The sequence below is a fragment of the Pezoporus occidentalis genome, unplaced genomic scaffold (assembly GCF_034315485.1).
Source record: "Pezoporus occidentalis ecotype Australia unplaced genomic scaffold, CSIRO_AGI_Poc_V1 ctg362, whole genome shotgun sequence".
Lineage (NCBI taxonomy): Eukaryota > Metazoa > Chordata > Aves > Psittaciformes > Psittacidae > Pezoporus > Pezoporus occidentalis.
Genome location: NW_026915614.1, coordinates 364,775 through 384,791, shown reverse-complemented (window position 1 = coordinate 384,791; position 20,017 = coordinate 364,775). Strand labels below are relative to the sequence as shown.

General features: G+C 55.9%; 2 protein-coding genes across 3 annotated transcripts; one reads left to right on the top strand and one right to left on the bottom strand.

The window, feature by feature from the left end:
* The first annotated feature begins 343 nt into the window (after positions 1-343).
* On the top strand, positions 344-4,931 carry PPT1 (palmitoyl-protein thioesterase 1). 2 transcript variants are annotated; one of them, XM_062630998.1, is made up of 9 exons: positions 387-504; positions 655-764; positions 1,530-1,657; positions 1,963-2,033; positions 2,834-2,936; positions 3,022-3,112; positions 3,205-3,303; positions 3,485-3,556; positions 3,979-4,931. In XM_062630998.1, the coding sequence occupies exons 1-9, from the start codon at positions 396-398 to the stop codon at positions 4,099-4,101; spliced, it is 906 nt and encodes a 301-aa protein (XP_062486982.1). In that variant the 5' UTR covers positions 387-395; the 3' UTR covers positions 4,102-4,931. The 2 variants fall into 2 exon arrangements, with proteins under 2 accessions (XP_062486983.1, XP_062486982.1); XM_062630999.1 differs by lacking the exons at positions 1,963-2,033; positions 2,834-2,936 and having other exon boundaries at positions 344-504.
* CAP1 (cyclase associated actin cytoskeleton regulatory protein 1) lies at positions 4,795-18,672 on the bottom strand. Its single transcript, XM_062630997.1, has 13 exons — positions 18,621-18,672; positions 13,862-13,974; positions 12,482-12,582; positions 11,931-12,008; positions 9,485-9,628; positions 9,303-9,388; positions 8,680-8,785; positions 8,400-8,577; positions 7,545-7,732; positions 7,289-7,412; positions 7,112-7,194; positions 6,521-6,664; positions 4,795-6,152 (listed from the first exon to the last, which is right to left on the bottom strand). The coding sequence occupies exons 2-13, from the start codon at positions 13,953-13,955 to the stop codon at positions 6,069-6,071; spliced, it is 1,410 nt and encodes a 469-aa protein (XP_062486981.1). The 5' UTR covers positions 13,956-13,974; positions 18,621-18,672; the 3' UTR covers positions 4,795-6,068.
* Between the last annotated feature and the right edge of the window lie 1,345 nt (positions 18,673-20,017).

The following is a 20,017-nucleotide window of genomic DNA, read 5'->3' as shown; positions in this document are numbered from 1 at the left end:
GCCCTCACCGCCGTGAGCCCTGCCGGAGCCCCGGAGGGGTTGGAGCTCCTCCCTGGGAAGGGGAAGCCGAACGCCGGTCTGGATCCAAACACCTCTCCCGGTGTCCACACGCTGAGCTGGACGCCTGCAGCGCGGCTCTCGCTCCGTCCGGATGGCACCAGCCCAAGTCTGCCCCTCCTTCTCCCCTTCCCCACCTCCGGGGCCGGGCTCGGGGCTGCCCGGTTGGACTCTGTCGGTGCCCTCGCTTGTGTTTTGCCCCTTCGCTTCCAAAGGAGCAGCGTTGGAAGGGCCGGGACACGCCGGACCGCAGCCGGTGCCGGGCTCAGCCGCGGGAGGGCACCAGGAGCTGGGGCAGACCTCACCCCCTTCCGCGTGACCCGCTCCGGCCGCCGGTCATGTGCTCAGCCAAGATGGCGGCGCTCAGCGGAGCGGTGCTGGCCGTGCTGGGGCTGCGCCTGTGCTGCGCGGCTGCCGCCGTCCCCCTCGTTATCTGGCACGGGATGGGTGAGCCTCGGGAACCGGGGCCGGGCGGGGACAGGAGCCGTGTCCTCCTCCGGCTCTGCGGAGGCCGGGAGGTGCTGACCCTCCTCCGCCGGGCCTCGGTGGGGGCCTGGGCAGCGCGGTGATGGTGCGTTGGGGTGTTCCCTTCCACAGGAGACACTTGCTGCAATCCGCTGAGCATGGGCTACATTAAGAAGATAGTGGAGAGTAAAATACCAGGGATTTATGTTGTGTCTCTGAAGATTGGAAGCAACCTGATACAGGTAATGGGGTGCTGCGGCTCGTGGTTCTGCGGGGCTGGGTGTGGCAGGTCTGAAGGTGCAATGCCTGCCTCTGATACTCACCTGATTCCATGAGGATTCCTGTTGTGCTTTCCCTGCTAACCTTCTTTGTGAAGCAAACAGCTTTGACAGGTAGAAACTAAAGAAGTCTAGGTCCTGTCTGCAGAAAAGAACTGGGTACAACCAAATCCCAAGTCTAAATTGGATTAATACACAACCCCCCTAATTAGCACTCTGACCACCCCAGGTAACATGAGGGCATATGATAAGATACTGTGCTAGAGCAAAACTTTCTCCCTTACCCCCTTTTTGATTTACAAGCATTTATTCACTGCATATCTTTAGTATAATGAGGATTTATTCTGTGCCTTTGTGGGGTTTTGGCAGTTTTCTGTAGCCCTATGGGATTTCTTTAGTCTCTCAGGATTCCACTGCACTGTGTATTATTTCCTGGGATCTGGAGGAGATGGGTGAAGTCTGATTTGTGTGGGTTTATCTCTATGTATGTACAGGCACAAAATCTGAAGGGACATAAATTGCAAGAAGCCTGGGGAAACATCCCTGTTCTGTATAGGGCAGTTTTGGCAGGCAGAGTAGGAACCAGCCATGAAGGGAAGTGTCAAAATGAGCATTTCACTTCTGTCATAGTGGGGCAGCTCAGGTCCTCTTTCAAAAGCAAAACTGGAAGCGCTCCATGAGCCACTGTGAAAGGACAGGTTCTATGTTCTAATCTATCTAATCCCTCAGGATATGGAGAACAGCTTCTTTATGAACGCAAATGACCAGGTGAGAGAGGTGTGCAGCCAGCTGGCAAAGGACCCTCACCTGAAAGGAGGCTACAATTCCATGGGCTTCTCCCAGGGAGGCCAGTTCCTGTGAGTTTACCTTTGTGATCCATTTCCAGGGGGTTCTGTAGGGTTTGGGGTTCTGATTTAAAACTCTTGTGAAGAGCAGCACAGATGGAAACAGACAAACCCCTTCCTACAGGCAGGAGCGCTCCAAAGAGGCAAGAACGCGTTTGCCTGGGGCCCTCCTCCACCAGGAAGGGTTAATTCTCTTTGCAAACCTTCCCCAAGCGCCCAAGCCCACACTGTGGCAAGCTGAGAGCTGTGGGAAGCTGTGAACCAGCCCCGGTGGCTGGCACGTGGAGCCAGCTCAGCACCTTCCTCTTCCCACACAGGCGGGCGGTGGCCCAGAGGTGCCCTTCTCCTCCCATGCTCAATCTGATCTCCATTGGGGGACAGCACCAAGGTAGTGTCCTGTGAAGCCCTCACACCTCCTAAACCACCTTGGGAGGGGGGGTGTGCTCTTGTTTTTTTTACCTCTTCCTAAAATCTGACCATTTTCTTATGAATTACCCTGTCCCTTTGTTCTCCGAACCTCATGGTCTGCTTGGGCCCAGTTGTCAGCAAACTTTGTTATCTTGTGTCTTGGTCTTGTTTGACTGGCAATGAGAAGGGGCCTTTGTAAGTAGATAATTTATTATCTGCATGGAATTCTATACTTTGGAGCACTTGGGATTAGTTGGGATTAGGCAGAAGAAACTACTAAGGAGGGAGCAAAGCCTTGGTGAAACGAAACCTTCTGGGTCACAAGGGTATTTTACAATCAGCATCTGGAAGGTTAAAGCTCCGAGGAACGGGAGGTGCTTTTTGCAGCAGATAAAAGGCAGTATGAAATGGCATTGAAGAGCTCTGCAGTTGAGGGGCTGGCAATGAATTTCAGATTCTCTCCCCTGAGAATTTCCAGAGCTTGAGTCTATTTCTTTGTAGTGTAGTGGGAAGACTTGGAGGGAACCACCCCAGACCTCCTGGGAGCACAGCCGCTGAGCTGCCTGCTGTTCCTGCCTCTGCTCTCCAGGGCAATACCTTCAGCCCAAGAACCCCCTCCATTACCTCTGTAACTGCCGGGGTGGGAGGGCTGCCTGATGAGATTGCAGGATTAAAGGCTACCTGATCCCCTGGGTAATTCCTGCCGCTGCTCTGTAAGAGGGTGGTTCTTTACCAGCCAGAGGGATTAAGGGATTTCAGTTGCACGGCTCCGTTCCCCAGGCGTGTACGGCTTTCCACGCTGCCCTGGGGAGAGCTCCCATATCTGTGACTGGATCCGAAAGACGCTGGATCTGGGTGCCTACACACAAGCTGTTCAGGAGCAGTGAGTATATTCCTCAGGCTGCGGTAGCGGGGCCACGTTAGAAGCTCTGGGTTTCTGTCTGATCTTTGGTTGCACCCTTTTCCAGCTTGGTACAAGCAGAGTATTGGCATGATCCGCTGAAGGAGGATGACTACAGGAAAAACAGCATCTTTCTGGCTGACATAAACCAGGAGAGGGTGAGGACCTGGGGTTTCCTTTGCAGGTGCAAAGGTGCTTTCCCTGTCTGTGAGCTTTCCAGGGACTTGGATCTGCTGTTGCTTTCCTCCAGGGCATCAATGAGACGTACAAGAAAAACCTGATGGCTCTGAAGAAGTTCGTGATGGTGAAGTTTCTCAATGATACCATGGTCGACCCCCCGATCTCTGAGGTGAGGCAGGCAGGCTGCTTCTGGGTGCTGCTTCAGTGCTTGGCTCTGGTTTGTCCTTTGATGGCAGAACCTGAGGTTGCTGAGGCTGAGCCCAACCATAGGCCTGATACTGCAGGGGCTGGTGAGAGCCTCCTCATCTGGAACCCCTTCAGTAACCGAGTTCTTGTTTTAACTCCAACAGTGGTTTGGGTTTTACAGAAGTGGCCAAGCCAAGGAGACCATCCCACTGAAGGAGACCTCGCTGTACACAGAGGTGCGTTCTGCTGGGGCTGAGGGCTCGCTGCTCTTAACGTTTTATAGCATCCCTGGGGCCTTGGGGGGCTCTGACCCCCACAGCTCTGCTCTCCTGGGGCATCGCCTCTTCTTTGCAGCAGCTGTTTGGGAAGGCATTTCTGTCCAGGCGAGTTTGGGCAGTGGGAATTACAGTGGTGGTCTCATGCTTGTGCCTGGCTCAGGATCCCCTTCAGCCTGTGTTTAACACACACTGCTCCTTTCTAAAGCCTTGCTGTACGTCACCCAAAATGCCTTTTTCCCCTCAATGAGGAGAAGCTTTGAAGAGCAGAGGTGGGACCCACCTGAGCCTGGCAGCCACTGCTGTTGCCCCAACACATCAGCACCTTCCTCTGTGCCGGGTTCCCCATAGGAAGGCACCCATGGTCCTGCTTCCCTCCACAGGATCGCCTGGGGCTGCAGGAGATGGACAAAGCAGGGAAGTTGGTGTTCCTGGGGGTGAAGGGGGATCACCTCCACTTCTCCGAAGAGTGGTTCTACACCTCCATCCTCCCCTTCCTCCAGTGAAGCGAAGGGGAGGGCCCAGTGAGAGCACTGGGGGGGGTTCCACCACTGTAGTTAAAGCAGCTGCTATGGGGTAATGGCACTTTCCATGTAGAGCCTGCAAGGATCCGGGGAAGGGGAGGAAAAGGGCCCTTAGCTCAGCAGCTCCAAGGGGCACGGTGGCACCTCTTATTAAGAGAGCAGGATTTCTCTGGGTGGAACTGCACTCCCGTCCTGGTGCACTGAGCCTTGCCCTGGCTCTGAAGCCCTTTGTCCTGCGTGGGCCTGGGTAAGTCTGCTCCAGAGGTTTCCTCTCCCCTTGCCTGTTCTCACAGGCCACAATGGCAGTATTAACTGAATGCACTAGTGCAAGAATTGAGCATCTCGGCAGGATGGCTGTCTGCAGAGGAAAGACATTAGAGCCCATCCTTCAGGACTGGGGCGGGGGGGAAAGGGGCAAGTTGAGGTGTTTCTGGGGGAAAAGGAGGGGTTTGCATTAAGCAGGTATTAACAGCTTGAAGTTTGCAACTAATGGCACTTTTGTACAGCAATCGGAACCAATAAAAACTTTAACCAACTAAAACCAGGTGAGATTCAGCAAGTACTGTGTGATGTGAGGAGGGGTGTCAGGAAAGTCTGTATGTGCCCATGGGGAAAGCACACAGAGCACGTTGGGCAGCTCATCCTGTGCCCCCAAAGAGCAGACAAGAGCCACTGTAATGAGCAAGTTGGCATTAACTTTATTCTATCTTCTGTATAATCTTAAGTACATAAGAAAGGTTTTTTCCACAAGCCTCAGGAGAAGACGAGTACAAGTCACAGGACAGTCTCAAAATAAAAAAAAATTGCATATTTTTGTGGGGTTTTTTTTGTAAGTTTTGTACTAGAGAAAAAAAACATTGACACTTTACAGAGGAAATGCATTTAAGATATGCTTATGCCACCCGAGGCGTTGGAAAAATGAAGGTCAAAGCACGTGCAGCTCCCTTTGTGGGCAGTACAGTACTGTGCCTTGGCTCCAGCGCTGCTCCAGGGCCCTGGAACAGGGGCTATGAGCTTCCACCAAAGGAAAGAGCCAAGTAACAGGGGGAGGGTGAGAGGATTCACTGTATGGGGACCGACTGCAGATGAGGAAGAGAGTGATGAACCGATGGGATCAGCTCACGTACTTACAGTCCTGCACTCCTGACCCTGGGCTGGAAAGGGACAGGCTCAAAGAACTGCCCTGGAAGACTGAACCTGAGTTCAGCTGCTGCAAGAAGGAAGCCCTGGAGTGAAGATTCCCCTGGGAGAGCGAAGAGCTCATGGAATATGAGGTGCTCAGCTCCAAGATACCAGCCAGGAGGGAAGCGCAGCCCCTGCGCTGCACTCATCCTGTGGCACTGGTTAATAGAAAGCCTCCTGACATGGCACAACTGGAAATGCACTGAGCTAATAGGAATGATGAAAGAGAATTGGGGGTGGAATGCTGCAGCCCAGCTCCTCAGCCTTTGGTCCCACAAACCCATTCCCAATAATGCCACCAACTAGTACCTAGAGCTGGAATTAGCAGCTTCCAAGGACCTTCTCAAGACATCCACCATAGCAAGTGGGTCCTCGGGACCCTGACAGACACCGTTACTTGTTCAAAAGGGCACAACATTCCTCTCTCACGTGAAGAGTTTCCTTAAAAGCAATGTAAAAAACTCCAAAAGCCAACTGCCAGGACTGGCTGTGAACCTCACCATCAACCTGACTCCATCAATTGGTGCAGTGAGACCAGACAAGGGGGGGGAGGGAGGAAAGAGAATTCACCTTCCTGCTAATAGATGTGGACAATAACCGACCCAGCACCTACACCAAGCCCCAGTGCCGGCAGGCAGCTGTGTCTCTCGGGTAGAGGAGAAGCAGTTTGAGAGCAGAAAGGTACAAGAAACCTAAAAGAATCATCTGAAAGCAGATTTGTCCCACAGCAGGGCCAGGGGAGGACGTGAGCCTTGGAGCTTTTGTGCTTAGCCAGCAATTTCCGTCACAGTGGTAACCAACTTCTGACCGTTCCACACTGTCTTGAACTGTTCTGGGACAGGGAATTCAGTCTGCAGGGTAAAAATAGAAACCTATTGTTAGAAACCAGCTGGGGAAGGAGACCAGGAACTCCTCCCACTGCTTCAGACATTTCTTCCCTCAGATACAGGCTGTCCCCTCTCCTGTAGCACAAATGCTGCCTGTTCTGCCCCAGGGAGATCCTGAGGAAGCAGCAGCTCCCACTAACAGCAAGTTTCTTGCTATAAAGAGCAACCAACTTGATTTGCTGCTTTTAACATCAGATCCACAACCTCCACAACCCAGAGCCTGGAGCTGTCCTTCCAGACCTTGCTGTAAGAGGTCTCAAAGGGGGCTCAGAGCACTCATCCTGCCCTGCGTGACACCAGGCCCCCGGAGCCAGCTCCATCCCGACACTCACAAAGTCCCCAGCCTCGGTGGGAATAAGGACGTTCATCTCGGATGACTTGGCACTGACGATCTCGCAGTCGAGGGAGCTCTTGCTCAGATACACGTGGCAGCCGTCTGTCTTGTTGATGGAAATCGTTGGCACTTTACCCATTACCTGCGGGCGGTCAAAGCAGCAGTTAGAGGAGCGGTACCTGCACCCAGGCGACCACAGTGCTCTTCTTTTTGCCCTTGCCTTCAAGGCAAGAGGTTTGAGCCCAACCCTGGATGCACCCCTGAGTTACTTCTTGGTCTCTTTAGAACATACAGGGAACAGTGAGCACATCCCAAATCAGACACCAAACCTTGGATCAGAACAGCCTCTCCTGCTGGCCTCCTGCTTTGGCAGCCCTCCTGTGCTGCCCGCCTCACACAGACTCAGCTTCTAACCAGAGCCCTGAAGCAGCTTCAGTGAGGCACATTTCAGCCCTTTCCTAAGGGCTGGCCAAGCACCAGAACGTTCCTGTTCTGGAAATAAAGCTACCCAAGGAGGCAGATGCTACAGGCACCGGTTTGACAGCGCAAGGCTCCCACTGCAGGCAGAGAACAGGTTGCAGGCACTCACCTGAACTTTGATGTCCCTACTGTTTATGATCTCTACGATGCCCACCACGTCATCAAAGACCAGCCCTAGCTTCTTACAGTTATCTGCAAAGACAACACAGAGGAAGCCACAAGAAGGTTATGGAGGCTCACAGCAGCTCGCAGCAGCAGCAGCTCCTCTCGGGCCTTCTCCACTTACCGAGGGTGATGGAGTTGATCTTGCCTTTGATTTGGAGCGTGCTATTTGTGCACTTGAAAACGTACGCTACCTGCTTCAGCTCTGTGTCGCTGATTACCAGGTTAGTGGCATTCTCCTGGTTTTCCTGAAGAGGCAGGGAAGCACATTGTATTCCCTGAATGCAGACCAACTGCTCCATGTGAAGAGCAGGGCAGCGCAGGAGACCCTCCTGCCCTGCTGCACAGCTCCCATCCCTCCCACCCGCTCATGCACTCACCACTCTCCACTTTTTGCCCTCTAATTCTAGCAATGCAGGTGCCTTTGGAGAGGTTTTGGGGGCGGGATTCGCATTACAGGCTGGTTTGGGAGCAGTGAAAGGTTTGGGTCCACTTCTCACAGGACCCCCTTGGTTCTTCAGGGCTGGATTCTTGTGGGTTTTCATGTCATCTGAAACATGCCTTAAGCCTGCAAGAGAAGTCACACCTGAGGTCCGGTCTCCTCCAACCGAGGGTGCAGCTTCACACACACCAGACGTGGGTGGTTACAGCAATCCCCACAATTCCATTGTCAAAATGCAAATGGAACTAGATGATCTTAAGGTCCTTTCCAAGCCAAACCATTCTGTGATTCTATGATTACTGAGACTGGGCCTAAATTGAGGTCAAGCACAAGTGGCAGCAGTGAAAGAGGGAGCAAGAAGACTGCTGCAATATTGATGAGAACACAACAGAAGGCACCAGCTCTTCCACTTCTGCAGGAAAACCCCCTCAGCCAGGCACCTCACTGCAGTTTCTGACTGTCCCCATACACTGAGCAGCTAACACAAACAGGGAATGAGCTCTGTGCTGGTGTGAATCGGTGCAGAACTGCACCTTCTCTACTGGCAACGTGCAGGAAGCTCTTTCCTTTCCAGCCAGGGATTAATCTCTTGCCACGTGTGACAGATGAGGCTGAGAGATCCCAGCTGTGCTCCCTCTGACCCCGCGAGCTGCTTCAGGGGTCCCAGCCTCTGCTCTGAGGAGATGGCCCCTTGTTTTGAGCAGGGGTATTGAGGGAGAGCAGCAAAACAAGGCCTCCCAGCACAGGCACCCTGGCTCGTGGATGCCCTCCCTCGGGTCCCTACTTCACCTACCAGAGGTGATGCCTTCGCCCCGGTTGATCTGGGCGAACAACGCGGAGCGGGAGGCAGCGTCGTCAGCGCTGGAGCTGCTGGGGGCAGGAGCAGGAGGTGGAGGAGGACCCGGGGGGGGAGGCGCAGCCCCCGCGGGGGGAGCAGACGATGACTTGGTCCCTTCTGTGGCTACAGGACCCTGCAAGAGGCCAGCAGGGGAAAGGCAATTGCACAAGTTCCGCGCCTGCTGCGGTAACCCCGCAATCCTCCTCTCGGAGCCTCCTGCGGCTGCGGCACTCACCGTTTTGCTCCAGGTCAGCCCCGTGGTGTGAAACTCTTTGATATAAGCCTGCAGCTCTGTCCAGATGCTCAGATAAGCTTTCACCCAATCCACTTGCTTTTTATCTCTGAGGATACAAGGAGATCGTGAGGAGCGACCAGGTGCATTTGCCATTAAAACCCAAGGACTACAAACGGCTCTTTACATCCCTCCACCCCTCAGCTACAGGCAGGACCCGGCCGGGCCAGCCCAGCAGCTCACACCTCCAGCACTGTGCTCTAGGTTCAGCATTCACCCTGCACCTGCAGGCAGGAGGCCGCAGGCTGCTCTGCACTGAGACCGTTTTAACTGAGGAGTCTGGTGCTTCCAACAAGACCCATCCCCAATGTGCTGCCCTGGGAAACAATTCAATGATGGGAATGCTGAGACAGGAGCAGTGACAGAGATTCCAGCTACAACAGGAATACAAGGAATCTTGTCCCTAAGGATCAGGAAAGAACAGCTAAGTGAGGCTCTATAAATATACCCTGCCTTTAAAAAGAACGAATCCAGGACCAAGGCAGCTGTAGTTGGATACTGGAGCAGCCCCTACATACCCAGTTAGTTGTGTTCCATGGCATCTTTAAGGAAGAAGGTGAACTTACACATCCTTGTACTCCTTGAGGATCCGGTTGGTATAAAACATGGCAGCATCGGTCATTTCCTTCACATAAGGACCAGGCTTTGGAGCCTAGAGGAGAAAGAACACATTGGCACGGAACAGCCCACCAGGGAGCCGGACTTCTCCCACCAGCCCAAGGAAACCACTTCCCGCTGGACTCCTCACCATGGCCACCCAGCCCAGGGCAGGGATGCTCTCGCTGACGGCTGATAAGTGGTTGAAGAGTTTGCTACCACGGTTCTTCTCCCTGAAGTTCTGCACCACCTGGATTTGCTCCGAAATCGGTTTCAGAAGCGATGAGAATGCATTCTGCAGGACAGGAGGGACGATGAGAACGTTACTATTGCTCTGGAATGGGCTGCTCTGCTCAGATGAGGGTTACTCAGAGGAAGACTCTGACTGTTACAGCTCCTGCCCAGGCTCGGCCCTCCCCATGAGCCACACTCAGCCCCACAGCCTCGCTCCTCCAGGGCTGAAGTCAGAGCTCCCAACTGGATTGGTACAATGGGAGTACGCCAAGAACCGTGACTCATGTTCCATCCAAGAGGCACTGACAAAGCCCGTTAGCAACGAGGACCAGAAATAGCATTTGCCTTTCCTGGGTTCTTTTGCTCCAAGACAGTTTGTCAAAGTTTTCCTCTCCTTTAGAAGCCCTCAGAGGTCCAAGGCAGGATCTTGCCTTTTGGGATCTACAGCCTGCGCGACAATGGGGGTTGTGCCATTTCTCAAGTCACCCCATCAAGCTGGACTTCAGGATTGAAGCCAATGCTCCTCAAGCCAGTCCAAGCCTTTCATATCTGGATGCTAAGAACTGTGTCTGTGTGGTGTTCACCTGGAATATTGACTGGGTGTGCTTGGAAGTTTGAGGGCAGAGCAGCCAGTTCCAGACTTCCAGAGATGCCTCGGGCATCTTTGCTTTCCTTTAAGCTCAGGCAGTCTCCTGCTGGTGGCAGCAGTGAGGGACCAGTCTGGGCATAACTTGCTTTTCAAAGCCTTGGCTTTTCCTTTTGATGTCCCCTTCCACCGTTTCCATGCAAAGAGAGGTTCTGAGCCCCAGTGGCCAGGCTCCACTTCCAGAAGCTCCAGCCCAGCACCACCGTCAAAAAACAGGATGGGCAAATTCTTCACCACAAACAATGCCAGGTCCTACGTTTTGCATTTGACCTCACAGAGCACTGTGTGCAGTTCTGGGGTCCTCTAACATAAGGACATGGAACTGTTGGAACAAGTCCAGAGGAGGCCACGAGGATGCTCAGGGGCTGGAGCACCTCCTGTATGAAGACAGGCTGAGAGAGTTGGGGCTGTTGAGCCTGGAGAAGAGAAGCTGCGTGGAGACCTCAGAGCAGCTTCCAGTGTGTGAAGGGGGCTATAGCGATGCTGGGGAGGGACTCTTCATTAGGGACTGTAGTGACAGGACAAGGGGTGATGGGTTAAAACTGAAACAGGGGAAGTTTAGATTGGATCTAAGGAAGAAGTTCTTTACTGTGAGGGTGCTGAGGCACTGGAATGGGTTGCCCAGGGAAGTTGTGAATGCTCCATCCCTGGCAGTGTTCAAGGCCAGGTTGGACAGAGCCTTGGGTGACCTGGTTTAGTGTGAGGTGTCCCTGCCCATGGCAGGGGGTTGGAACTGGATGATCTTAAGGTGCTTTCCAACCCGAACCATTCTGTGATTCAATCTGGCTGCTCCAGAAGTGACAAGGCTCCTGCAAACCAACCTGCACAAAACCCTGCACTAGATTAAGCTTGTGTGTGGTTCACAGTCCCTGATTTACACAAGGTGTCAGTGGCATTTGTAAGCAGATTCCCAGCCCAGAGGCTATGCAGAGCAGCGCCCCAGCAAGCCTGGTGAAAGGGAAACAACCTCCAACGCCGAGTTTGGGGAAAGAGATGCAGCTGGGTTTCACAGGGAATAGAAAAGTAGCACAGAAATCCAGCTACTGGTAACAGGAGAAGCCATCACTGAGCCAGATCATAACTGCCAAGAAAAGCAAGGTGGGATCCTGTTGCTCAGGATAAACAGTTCTCAGCAGGGAAAAGCCAATGCATTTGGGATCAGATTCTCAGCCATGCATCCTGCAGAGAGGCAGCAGCCCAGGGTATAGTGTTAAATTACTTGCTAAGGACAAATCGATTCTAAAAGCCCAGCTACTCAGAGGCCATTCAATAGAGAGGAGCGCCTGTTCTCCTTCAGGCTCACATAATGAAAAGCACACTCTACACAAATCCCCCCATGGCTCCTGGCCCAGACAAGTGTCTGTCTGCAGGCTGCATCTCAGGGAACAGCGATTGTGCAGTGCTGGTGCCAGGTGCCACTGGAGACAGGCACCACGAGACGACACTCAGAGGCTGCTCAGCTACAGGAACCGTGCCGCTCCAGTGCCAGGTCTGCAGCTCCCAGAATGAACCTCAGGAATTCTGCTGAGCAGTGGTGAGCATCCGGAGCAGTTCTTGCTTTCAGCAAGCACCACCTCGTGCTGCGAGCGTCTCCAGCCCTCCTCCAGTTCCCCTTTTGGAGCAGCTGTAACGGCCCAGGTTCCCCTGTGCTTGCAGCCGTGCCCAGCTCCGAGGTAAGAGCATAAAGGCTTTATGAGAAGTGATTTCCCACACTTACCTCTGTTGGCTGCTGATGTTGAGATGCCATCACCAGGAGAGCCCTCTCGCTCATCAAACCCGCATGAACCATCTCAGCCTAAGAACAGAGAGAAACATGAGGGAGCTTCCCTCGTATCCAGCGTAGTGCTGGGCCGTTCAAGCTCCTGCTGCCCCCAGCTCCTAGTCTGTAAGAAAGCAGCTTGCTGAAATCAGAGCATATATTCATGGAGACACCCATCCTCAGAGTGCAATAGCTCTCAGGCTGGGTAGTTCACAGGCCTCTTTTAAAGGCATGGACTCTAAGGAGAGCTAGACATCTAACTACCAAAGGTTGCAAGGAGGAGGTTTTATTCGTCATGTGTATGTAAAGAGAAATCTGCTAGGGGTTATCTAGGCATCGGCATCTGCATCTGCCCTGAATCCCCAGGGATTATAAACCTCCTAGAATACAGCACTGAAGGAATGTTTATAGTGTTGTCAGCAAACACTGACAGCACATTTGGCCCATAACAGCCCTGAAGGACAAGCAGCATCTATGTGAAGCAGAGAGAGAAGAACACGAGTCCTTACATGCTTCTGCACATCCCCACCAACTTCTTTGCTGATCCTGATGTATTCAGCTACTGGGCCAGCCAGGAGGACATCGAACGCCTGCACGTACTGAGCCACTCCTGCAGAGAAGGAACCAGAGCACAAGGATCAGCGAGAGGCACTGGGCTGAACCTCACCCAGCTCCCATCACCCACAGGCAGGGCTCAGGCTGAAGCACGCAGCTGAGCAGGGGAGCTGCAGGCACAGGAAGTCCTTATCTTGGCAGCACCGTAACCGCAGCAGGATCTGCTGCATAACTCAGTTCCCCTCTGCACAGGCAGGCCCTGCAACAGCCCCTGCACACCCAGCCCATGCAACAGCCCCCGCACACCCAGCCCATGCAACAGCCCCTGCACACCCAGCCCATGCAACAGCCCCTGCACACCCAGCCCATCCAACAGCCCCTGCACACCCAGCCCATCCAACAGCTCCAGCACACCCAGCCCCTGCAACAGCCCCTGCACACCCAGCCCATGCAACAGCCCCCGCACACCCAGCCCATGCAACAGCCCCCGCACACCCAGCCCATGCAACAGCCCCCGCACACCCAGCCCATGCAACAGCCCCCGCACACCCAGCCCATGCAACAGCCCCTGCACACCCAGCCCATCCAACAGCCCCTGCACACTCAGCCCATGCAACAGCCCCTGCACACCCAGCCCATCCAACAGCCCCTGCACACCCAGCCCATGCAACAGCCCCCGCACACCCAGCCCATGCAACAGCCCCCGCACACCCAGCCCATCCAACAGCCCCCGCACACCCAGCCCATCCAACAGCCCCCGCACACCCAGCCCACGCAACAGCCCCCGCACACCCAGCCCATGCAACAGCCCCCGCACATCCAGCCCATCCAACAGCCCCTGCACACCCAGCCCCTGCAACAGCCCCCGCACACCCAGCCCATCCAACAGCTCCCGCACACCCGGCCCCTGCAACAGCCCCCGCACACCCAGCCCATGCAACAGCCCCTGCACACCCAGCCCCTGCAACAGCCCCCGCACACCCAGCCCATCCAACAGCCCCTGCACACCCGGCCCATGCAACAGCCCCTGCACACCCAGCCCATGCAACAGCCCCTGCACACCCAGCCCATGCAACAGCCCCCGCACACCCAGCCCATCCAACAGCCCCCGCACACCCAGCCCCTGCAACAGCCCCCGCACACCCAGCCCCTGCAACAGCCCCCGCACACCCAGCCCATGCAACAGCCCCTGCACACCCAGCCCATGCAACAGCCCCTGCACAAGCACTGCAACAGCCACTGCTGCGGTTCAACTCTGCCACAGCTCCCAGCTGACACTTCAGCACAGGGACTCCCATGGGATGATGCTGCTGGGGAGGTGCTGAGGGCCTTACCTTTGGAAGAGCCATCTCCACACATGCCAGGCCCTTGGCACACCGTCTCCAGGCGCTCCACAGCCTTCTCCAACCGTTCCACCAGTCTTTCCATATCTAGCACCGTCCACAACCTGCACAGGCAGAGGACAATTGTTTGCACCCTCGGAAGGATGAAACTCAAGACACCAAACGTGGAAGAGGGCTTTTATCAGCTGCTCTGGTGCAAGCTCTACCAGTTCAGAAGGGTAATTTCTACCTAGCTCTGCGTCCCAGTGACAGCAGGGTACCCTCACGTTAGCAAGGACATTTGGATTACTCACAAAGCCACCCACAAAGCTACTTTTTATTGCCACAGCCACTCCTTACTGGTCACACAGTTCCTACTCCAGTCAGTGAAAGAACTTCTTGCGCATATAAGAATACAAAACTTCCATCTCCTAACCTTGTATCGACACCACTCAATAAACCAAAGGTGTGCTCAGCATCTCACTGCAGTCAGCACTTGGCCAAAGCCCAGCTGTGACCATAGAGCACAACTGCTTCAGGTTAGAACTGGGGGGGGCTTCATTCTGCAAATGCACCTGCAGGGACCTCCTGGAGCCCTGAACTGCTCCAAGGAACATCTCTAACCTTGGCATCACTTCAGTGCAGGCCATCAGCGTGCCCAAGGAGCCTCCCTGGCACCCGCTGCCATGTGCAGCTGCACCAGTGAAGGCGGCAGAGCAGCCTCTGCCACAATGGGCCCCTGTTCCTCCTCCTCCACAGGCAGTGCTGAAGCACAGAACCTCCTCTGCAGGCGCTGCACAGGAAGGAGGTTGAGGGGCGCGAGTCCTTCGCAGAGTCTCATCTGGAGAGGGCTGGAGCCATAAACTCCCCATTCACTACTGCTCTGCAGAGCCTCTGCCCCAGGGAGCAGGACAAGGCACGCTCCAGGCGCACTCATGCACGGGGAATGCAGGGGGGCAGGCAGCAAGTCACCAATCCCATTTCCATCTTATCACGGCTCATTGGAAGGTTTTACAACGTGAATCACAATTATGGCCTGGCCACAGCTTCCTTCTTACTGCAAGAGCCCAAAACCCTGCCTGGAGGAGCACGGCCCTCCCAGCATACCCAAAAAGGGAGGCAGGGTTTGCCCTGCCGCCTGCAGGAACTGATGCAGGATCTCCCTCGGAAACGCCAGCTGAACTTCTAGGGAGGGTCTTGCTTTTGCTCATGAGCCCTCTCGGCCCTGCTCCAAAGTTCTCACCCCGCTTCCCGAGGATGTGGGGCTGATCCAGCATTACTCACTGATGTCACAAGACAAACAAGGCCGTTTCCACCCCGCTTTCGTCTGCTCGCGTCAGAAGCGGCAGCAGCACTGCTGGGGGAGATGAGAGATGCCAGCCCCCCCTTTCCAAGAGGAAGAGCGCGGTTTCCTCCTCTGCGCAAGAGTGAGCCAGAGGACGCGCTGCGCATGGAGCTGCACGGCAGTGACCGGATGGCTTCCGGGCACACAGAAAGTTCAGAGAGGCCAAAACCTGTGGGCAGTCACCCATGTCATCACCAGCCATGAGGACCTCCTTCCTTCGGAACCCTGTGCTCCTGAGCACAGGCGCATCAGTGCTGCCGCAGCCGAGGACGATGCATCCAGAACGGGGCTCACGTCTCCAAGTGGGAGCGCAGCCAAGAGCGGGGTTCTGCCTCCCCCGCACACCACAAAAAGGGTGGGTTTCCCCCCTTGCACAGAGCCACCTGTTAAGGAAATGCTTCGAGAAAGCAGCGAGGGAAAGGGGTGCAAACGGGGCTCCAGGAAGGGCACCAGGTTTATGGAGCGCCGGGCAGGCGAGGCTGCTGTTCTGCACCACCGATCCCCAGCACATTCCACACGAGGCTCTAATCTGATCAGCCCCATTACCGAGTCACAAACTGCATTGCAAATCAGGATGACGAACCAGAAAGTCCAGATGGAAAGCTGCTTCCTACCCGCAGCAATAAAACACGCTGCTGCGAGGAGCGTATCGCATCCGTTCTGGATGCGCTGTCGGGATTCATGTCCTTCTGCAAGAAAGAGGTCCTTGAGAGCCAGGTTCCTTGCTGTTTGACACGGCCTTCCTGGGTTTTCCTGCCCGAAGGCATGAGCTCGCATTGCTCGACACCAGCCCTGTGTACCTGATGCTATCTGCCCGATGGTGAACTCCTTTTCCTTTCTGTTTCATGGGCAGCATTAGGACAACTCACAAGATAAATCACTCGGTCAACCGGCAGCAAAGCCAGAACTAATTGCAAGCAGCACAAAGTCCTTGAGCAGGCAGCTCTATCTTGGTTCCTCCTTGCTAACACTACCTTGACTCACCCTTGCTATGCCCTTTCCCCCGTGGATGCAGCTTTCTGCTACCTACACACCCCTGTGGAGTGAAATAAAGAGCTTCAGATGTAACTAACCTCCACAGGCAGAGTCTGCAAGCCAGAGAGGTTAACATTTAGCTAGGGAAAGAAAGATCACAAGGCAGACCTGCCTGGGCTCCTCTAAACAGCGTTGTGTCTATCGATCACTTTGAATGCAAGGTCAGTACCGACACGCTGCCTTTGGGGCTCTCAGTACAGTGCACATCATCAGCTCCCATTTGCCTTCTTTAAAGGGGAAGCTGAGACACAGGTCACTGAAGCCTCATTTCTGCTCAGCACATCAACCTGTGCTCAGGAGGAAAGAGAAAAGCATTCAAGCTTCACCACGCTGCCAGGAGACAGCAGTGGGGCCGAGAGGAAGCTCTCTTTTGGGACTGTAAAACAGGACTTAATCTAGGTCTGGTTTAAAGTCAATTGAACTTTGATTACCAGTGGAGCGGAAGCTATGGACTCGCAGCAAACACGTGTCACCCCGGGCCAGAAAGCCCATTTGTTTTCCTAGCACATCAAGTTAATTTATTACGTCGCCTTTATCTCTGTCAAAGCTTGGGAACGTGGGTTTGAACATCCTGTACCACAAACAGGCTTTTATCCACGCCTGCACCCTGATGATCAGAGCATCGAAGGGAAGGCACCAGGTACCCAGAGCAGACCCTGCACCACGGCACAGTACGAGGAGTTTCCTGCTTGGAGAACATCAAGGAGCCGGCACATCCAAAGGCTCCTCAGAGCAGTGAGTGAGTTCACACCAAACAGGCAGAAATGAAATGCCTCCGGTTGCCTGGGAGAGCGCATGAACCCGAGCCCTCCCTCAGGCGTTCTGGAAGGCACAGATAGCAGTTTCACAGCCGAAGCCAGCCCAACCTACGCCTCTGTTCAGATTCAGCTTTTGTGCAGCCCAGCACACGCTGTCGGCAGCACGAAATCTGCATCAGCTGCTTCCTGTTTCGACAGGCAAAAGACGGGATCGAGATGGGACAACTAAATTAGGAACATACCACAGTTTGTTTCGGAGCTGACACTGGGATCTCTCAGGGGATCAGCGGCCGGATGATTTCCAACATTTCCCTTTTCCGAAAGCCCAAAGAATTCCTTTTTCAACAGTTCAGCTCCTTAAGGAAGGAATTACTTGCAGCGAGACGGGACTCAACTGCCTGAATTTGGTCGGGTGACAGGACCAGCCACGAGCACAGGACAGCTATTGCCATCCCAGCGGCTGCCAGGGCAGACCTCTGCTGCCTGCGGCACACTTGTGACACTGCTCCAGACCCATGGTGGCTGCGGCTGGTATTTCACAGCCACTTTATCTAGAAACCCAAAAGTGCGTAAAGAAAATAGCACAATCCATCTGGACCCTCTTTAACTCCCCCAAATACCAAATCCTGCCCAAGTCATTAAAACTGGGATTTGGGATTTCTACTCGAACATTAGGAGATGGTTAAAGCATCGTCAAAGCAAGCACAAGGGCTCTTTCTGCATCCCAATGATACAAAATGGGAGGTTTGCACTTGCCAGACTCCCCTCATTCCCATTCCCTGTCAGCCCAATGAATCCACCAAGGAAGTAACTGAGGATCCTGGATCTAAGCTAAAGTGGACACGGTACCAAGCTCTGTGTCAGGAATTCAGAGGCATCCGAACCCTGGGGGCATCCCTCCCGAGCTGCGCTGCTCAGGCTTGGCTGGACTTTGCTACACGAATAACGGGGGGGGATTTCTGGCTTTCAGAAAGCTCAGGAATACCGCAGGGACACGAGGATGGCCTCAGGAAAACGCCGGGAACACATCAGCTTCCCGATGCCAGCTTCCCGGTTTTAGCGATGGGCATCGACAGCCCAGGCCTTGCGAACTGCAGACCCCGACATGCAAAACCCCACGACCTGAAGCACGAAACATCCATGGGATTTTTCCCACTTTGCTATCCCAAGAACCAGCGCAGTCGCACCTTTACCCTGGCCTAACCGCAACCGGAACGCAAAAGACGGCAGAGAAGCAGCCACAAGCCGAGGACAGGAGCGACCCCCGGGGCCAGCAGAGACCCCGTGTTCGGGAGCATCCATGCTCCGGGCTCCAGGAAACCCACCCCACTGCAAAGAGCTGCCCGCCCCATCCGAGCACACGCGGCTCCCGGCCGGACCGACAGCCCCCCCCCCCGGGAACCGCCCCGTCACCGGGGACAAGCGGCCTCGCAGAGCTCGGTACCCCCCTTGCCGGATGCAGGCGGGGGCACCCCCGGGGCCGGGCCCCGCGGTTCACTCCACGCAGGAAGCCGCGGAGAGGCCCGGTCACGGCCCCGCTCCGCCACCCAACGAACCCGGAACCAAGGCGGGTACCGGAGCCCCGCAGCCGGGCCGGATCCTCCCGCGGTCCCGGTCCCGGTCCCGGCCTCACCTCCGCTCCCGCCGCGCTCCCGCTCCGCCGCCGCCCCGGCGCCGCCCAGCACCCCCCGCGCCCGCCGCTTCCGGCCCCCGCCCCGCGCGCCGGAAGTGCGCACGGCGCGGCGGGGGCGGGGCGGAGCTTCGGTCAGACACCGCCTTGCGATTGGTGGGAAGGGTTGTGGGCGGGGTCAGAGAGAGAGGAGGGGTGTGGTCAATGGAGGGGCGTGGTCTCATTTGGGGGCGGGGCCATGTGGGAGCTGCCGCCGAGGGAGGGGAGGGGTCGGATGGGGCCCGAGGCCACGGGGAGGGGCTCTGGGGTCCTCGGCCTGCCCCGGGCCCCGCAGAGGGGCTGTGACCCCCATCGGGGGCAGGGCTCTCGGCGCCCTCAGCGTGTCCGGGACCCCCGAGAGGCGCCGGGGGTGTTTCGGGGTGCTGGACCCCGGTGCTGTGCGCAGGAGGTGGCTGCCGCCGCTGCTCCGTGCAGCAGAGATGCTTCTGCTGTGGGCGTGCGCTGGCTCGTCCCCGGCATCAAAACCTTCCTAGAGGGCTCCCGTGCTTAGGGATAGGGAGCGCTTTGTGCTCGGACCCTCTTTGACCCGAGGGTCTCGGAGCGCTCAGCAGACGCTGGGTAAATGTTGGTGTTGTCGCGGCTTTGGTGCTGGAGAGACCGAGACCAGGGCGGTCAAGGGCAAAACAACCGGGAGCCAGGCGGAGGTACCCGGGGCCAGCCCGGGGTTATCCCCACCCAGCGCCCAGCGGCTGCTTCCACCGTCAGGGCAGTGTTTGCTCTTCAAAGGTGCCTGTGCCGTGGTCAGAGGAAGGGCAGCGGCTCCCTCCTGCTGCAGGGAGCTGGGCCTTGGGGTCCCCGCAGGGGCTTGGAGCTGCCGTCGGGTCTGTGTGCACAGAGCCCCTGAAGCCGGGCCACGTTGACGGGACGGGAAGGAGGAGGAGGAAGCGCGCTGAGCTCGGCCGCCTCCAGCACCGCTTCCTGCCCGCTGCTCCGTTACCATAGATGGTCACGTCTGCCGCTGCGGAGCTCCCAGCGGCCACCCAGGCTCCGTCTGCGGGAGCCCAACCGAGGGCAGCGGGAGCGGGATGCCCGGAGCGTGGCTCTGCTGACCTCTAGTGAGGCGGCTCCTGTTGCTCCGAGCTCCCTGCGAGCTGCAGCAGCGCCCGAAGCCCTCGGAGGGTTTGATTCTTCAGCACAAAGAGTTGGGTGTCCCCTTGGTGCAGCCCCGGGCTCCCAACCGCTGCCCTGGCACAGCGCAGAGCCTGCACCATTGTCCTCACATCCTCCCTCCCAGTTACAGAGGAGCCAAGCGGCTCCCTGCAGTCACTGGTGCTGTTTGTCTGATATCCTGGTTTCTTGCCTCATTTTCCACCCTGCCAGCGCTTGATGTGCCTCTTGCA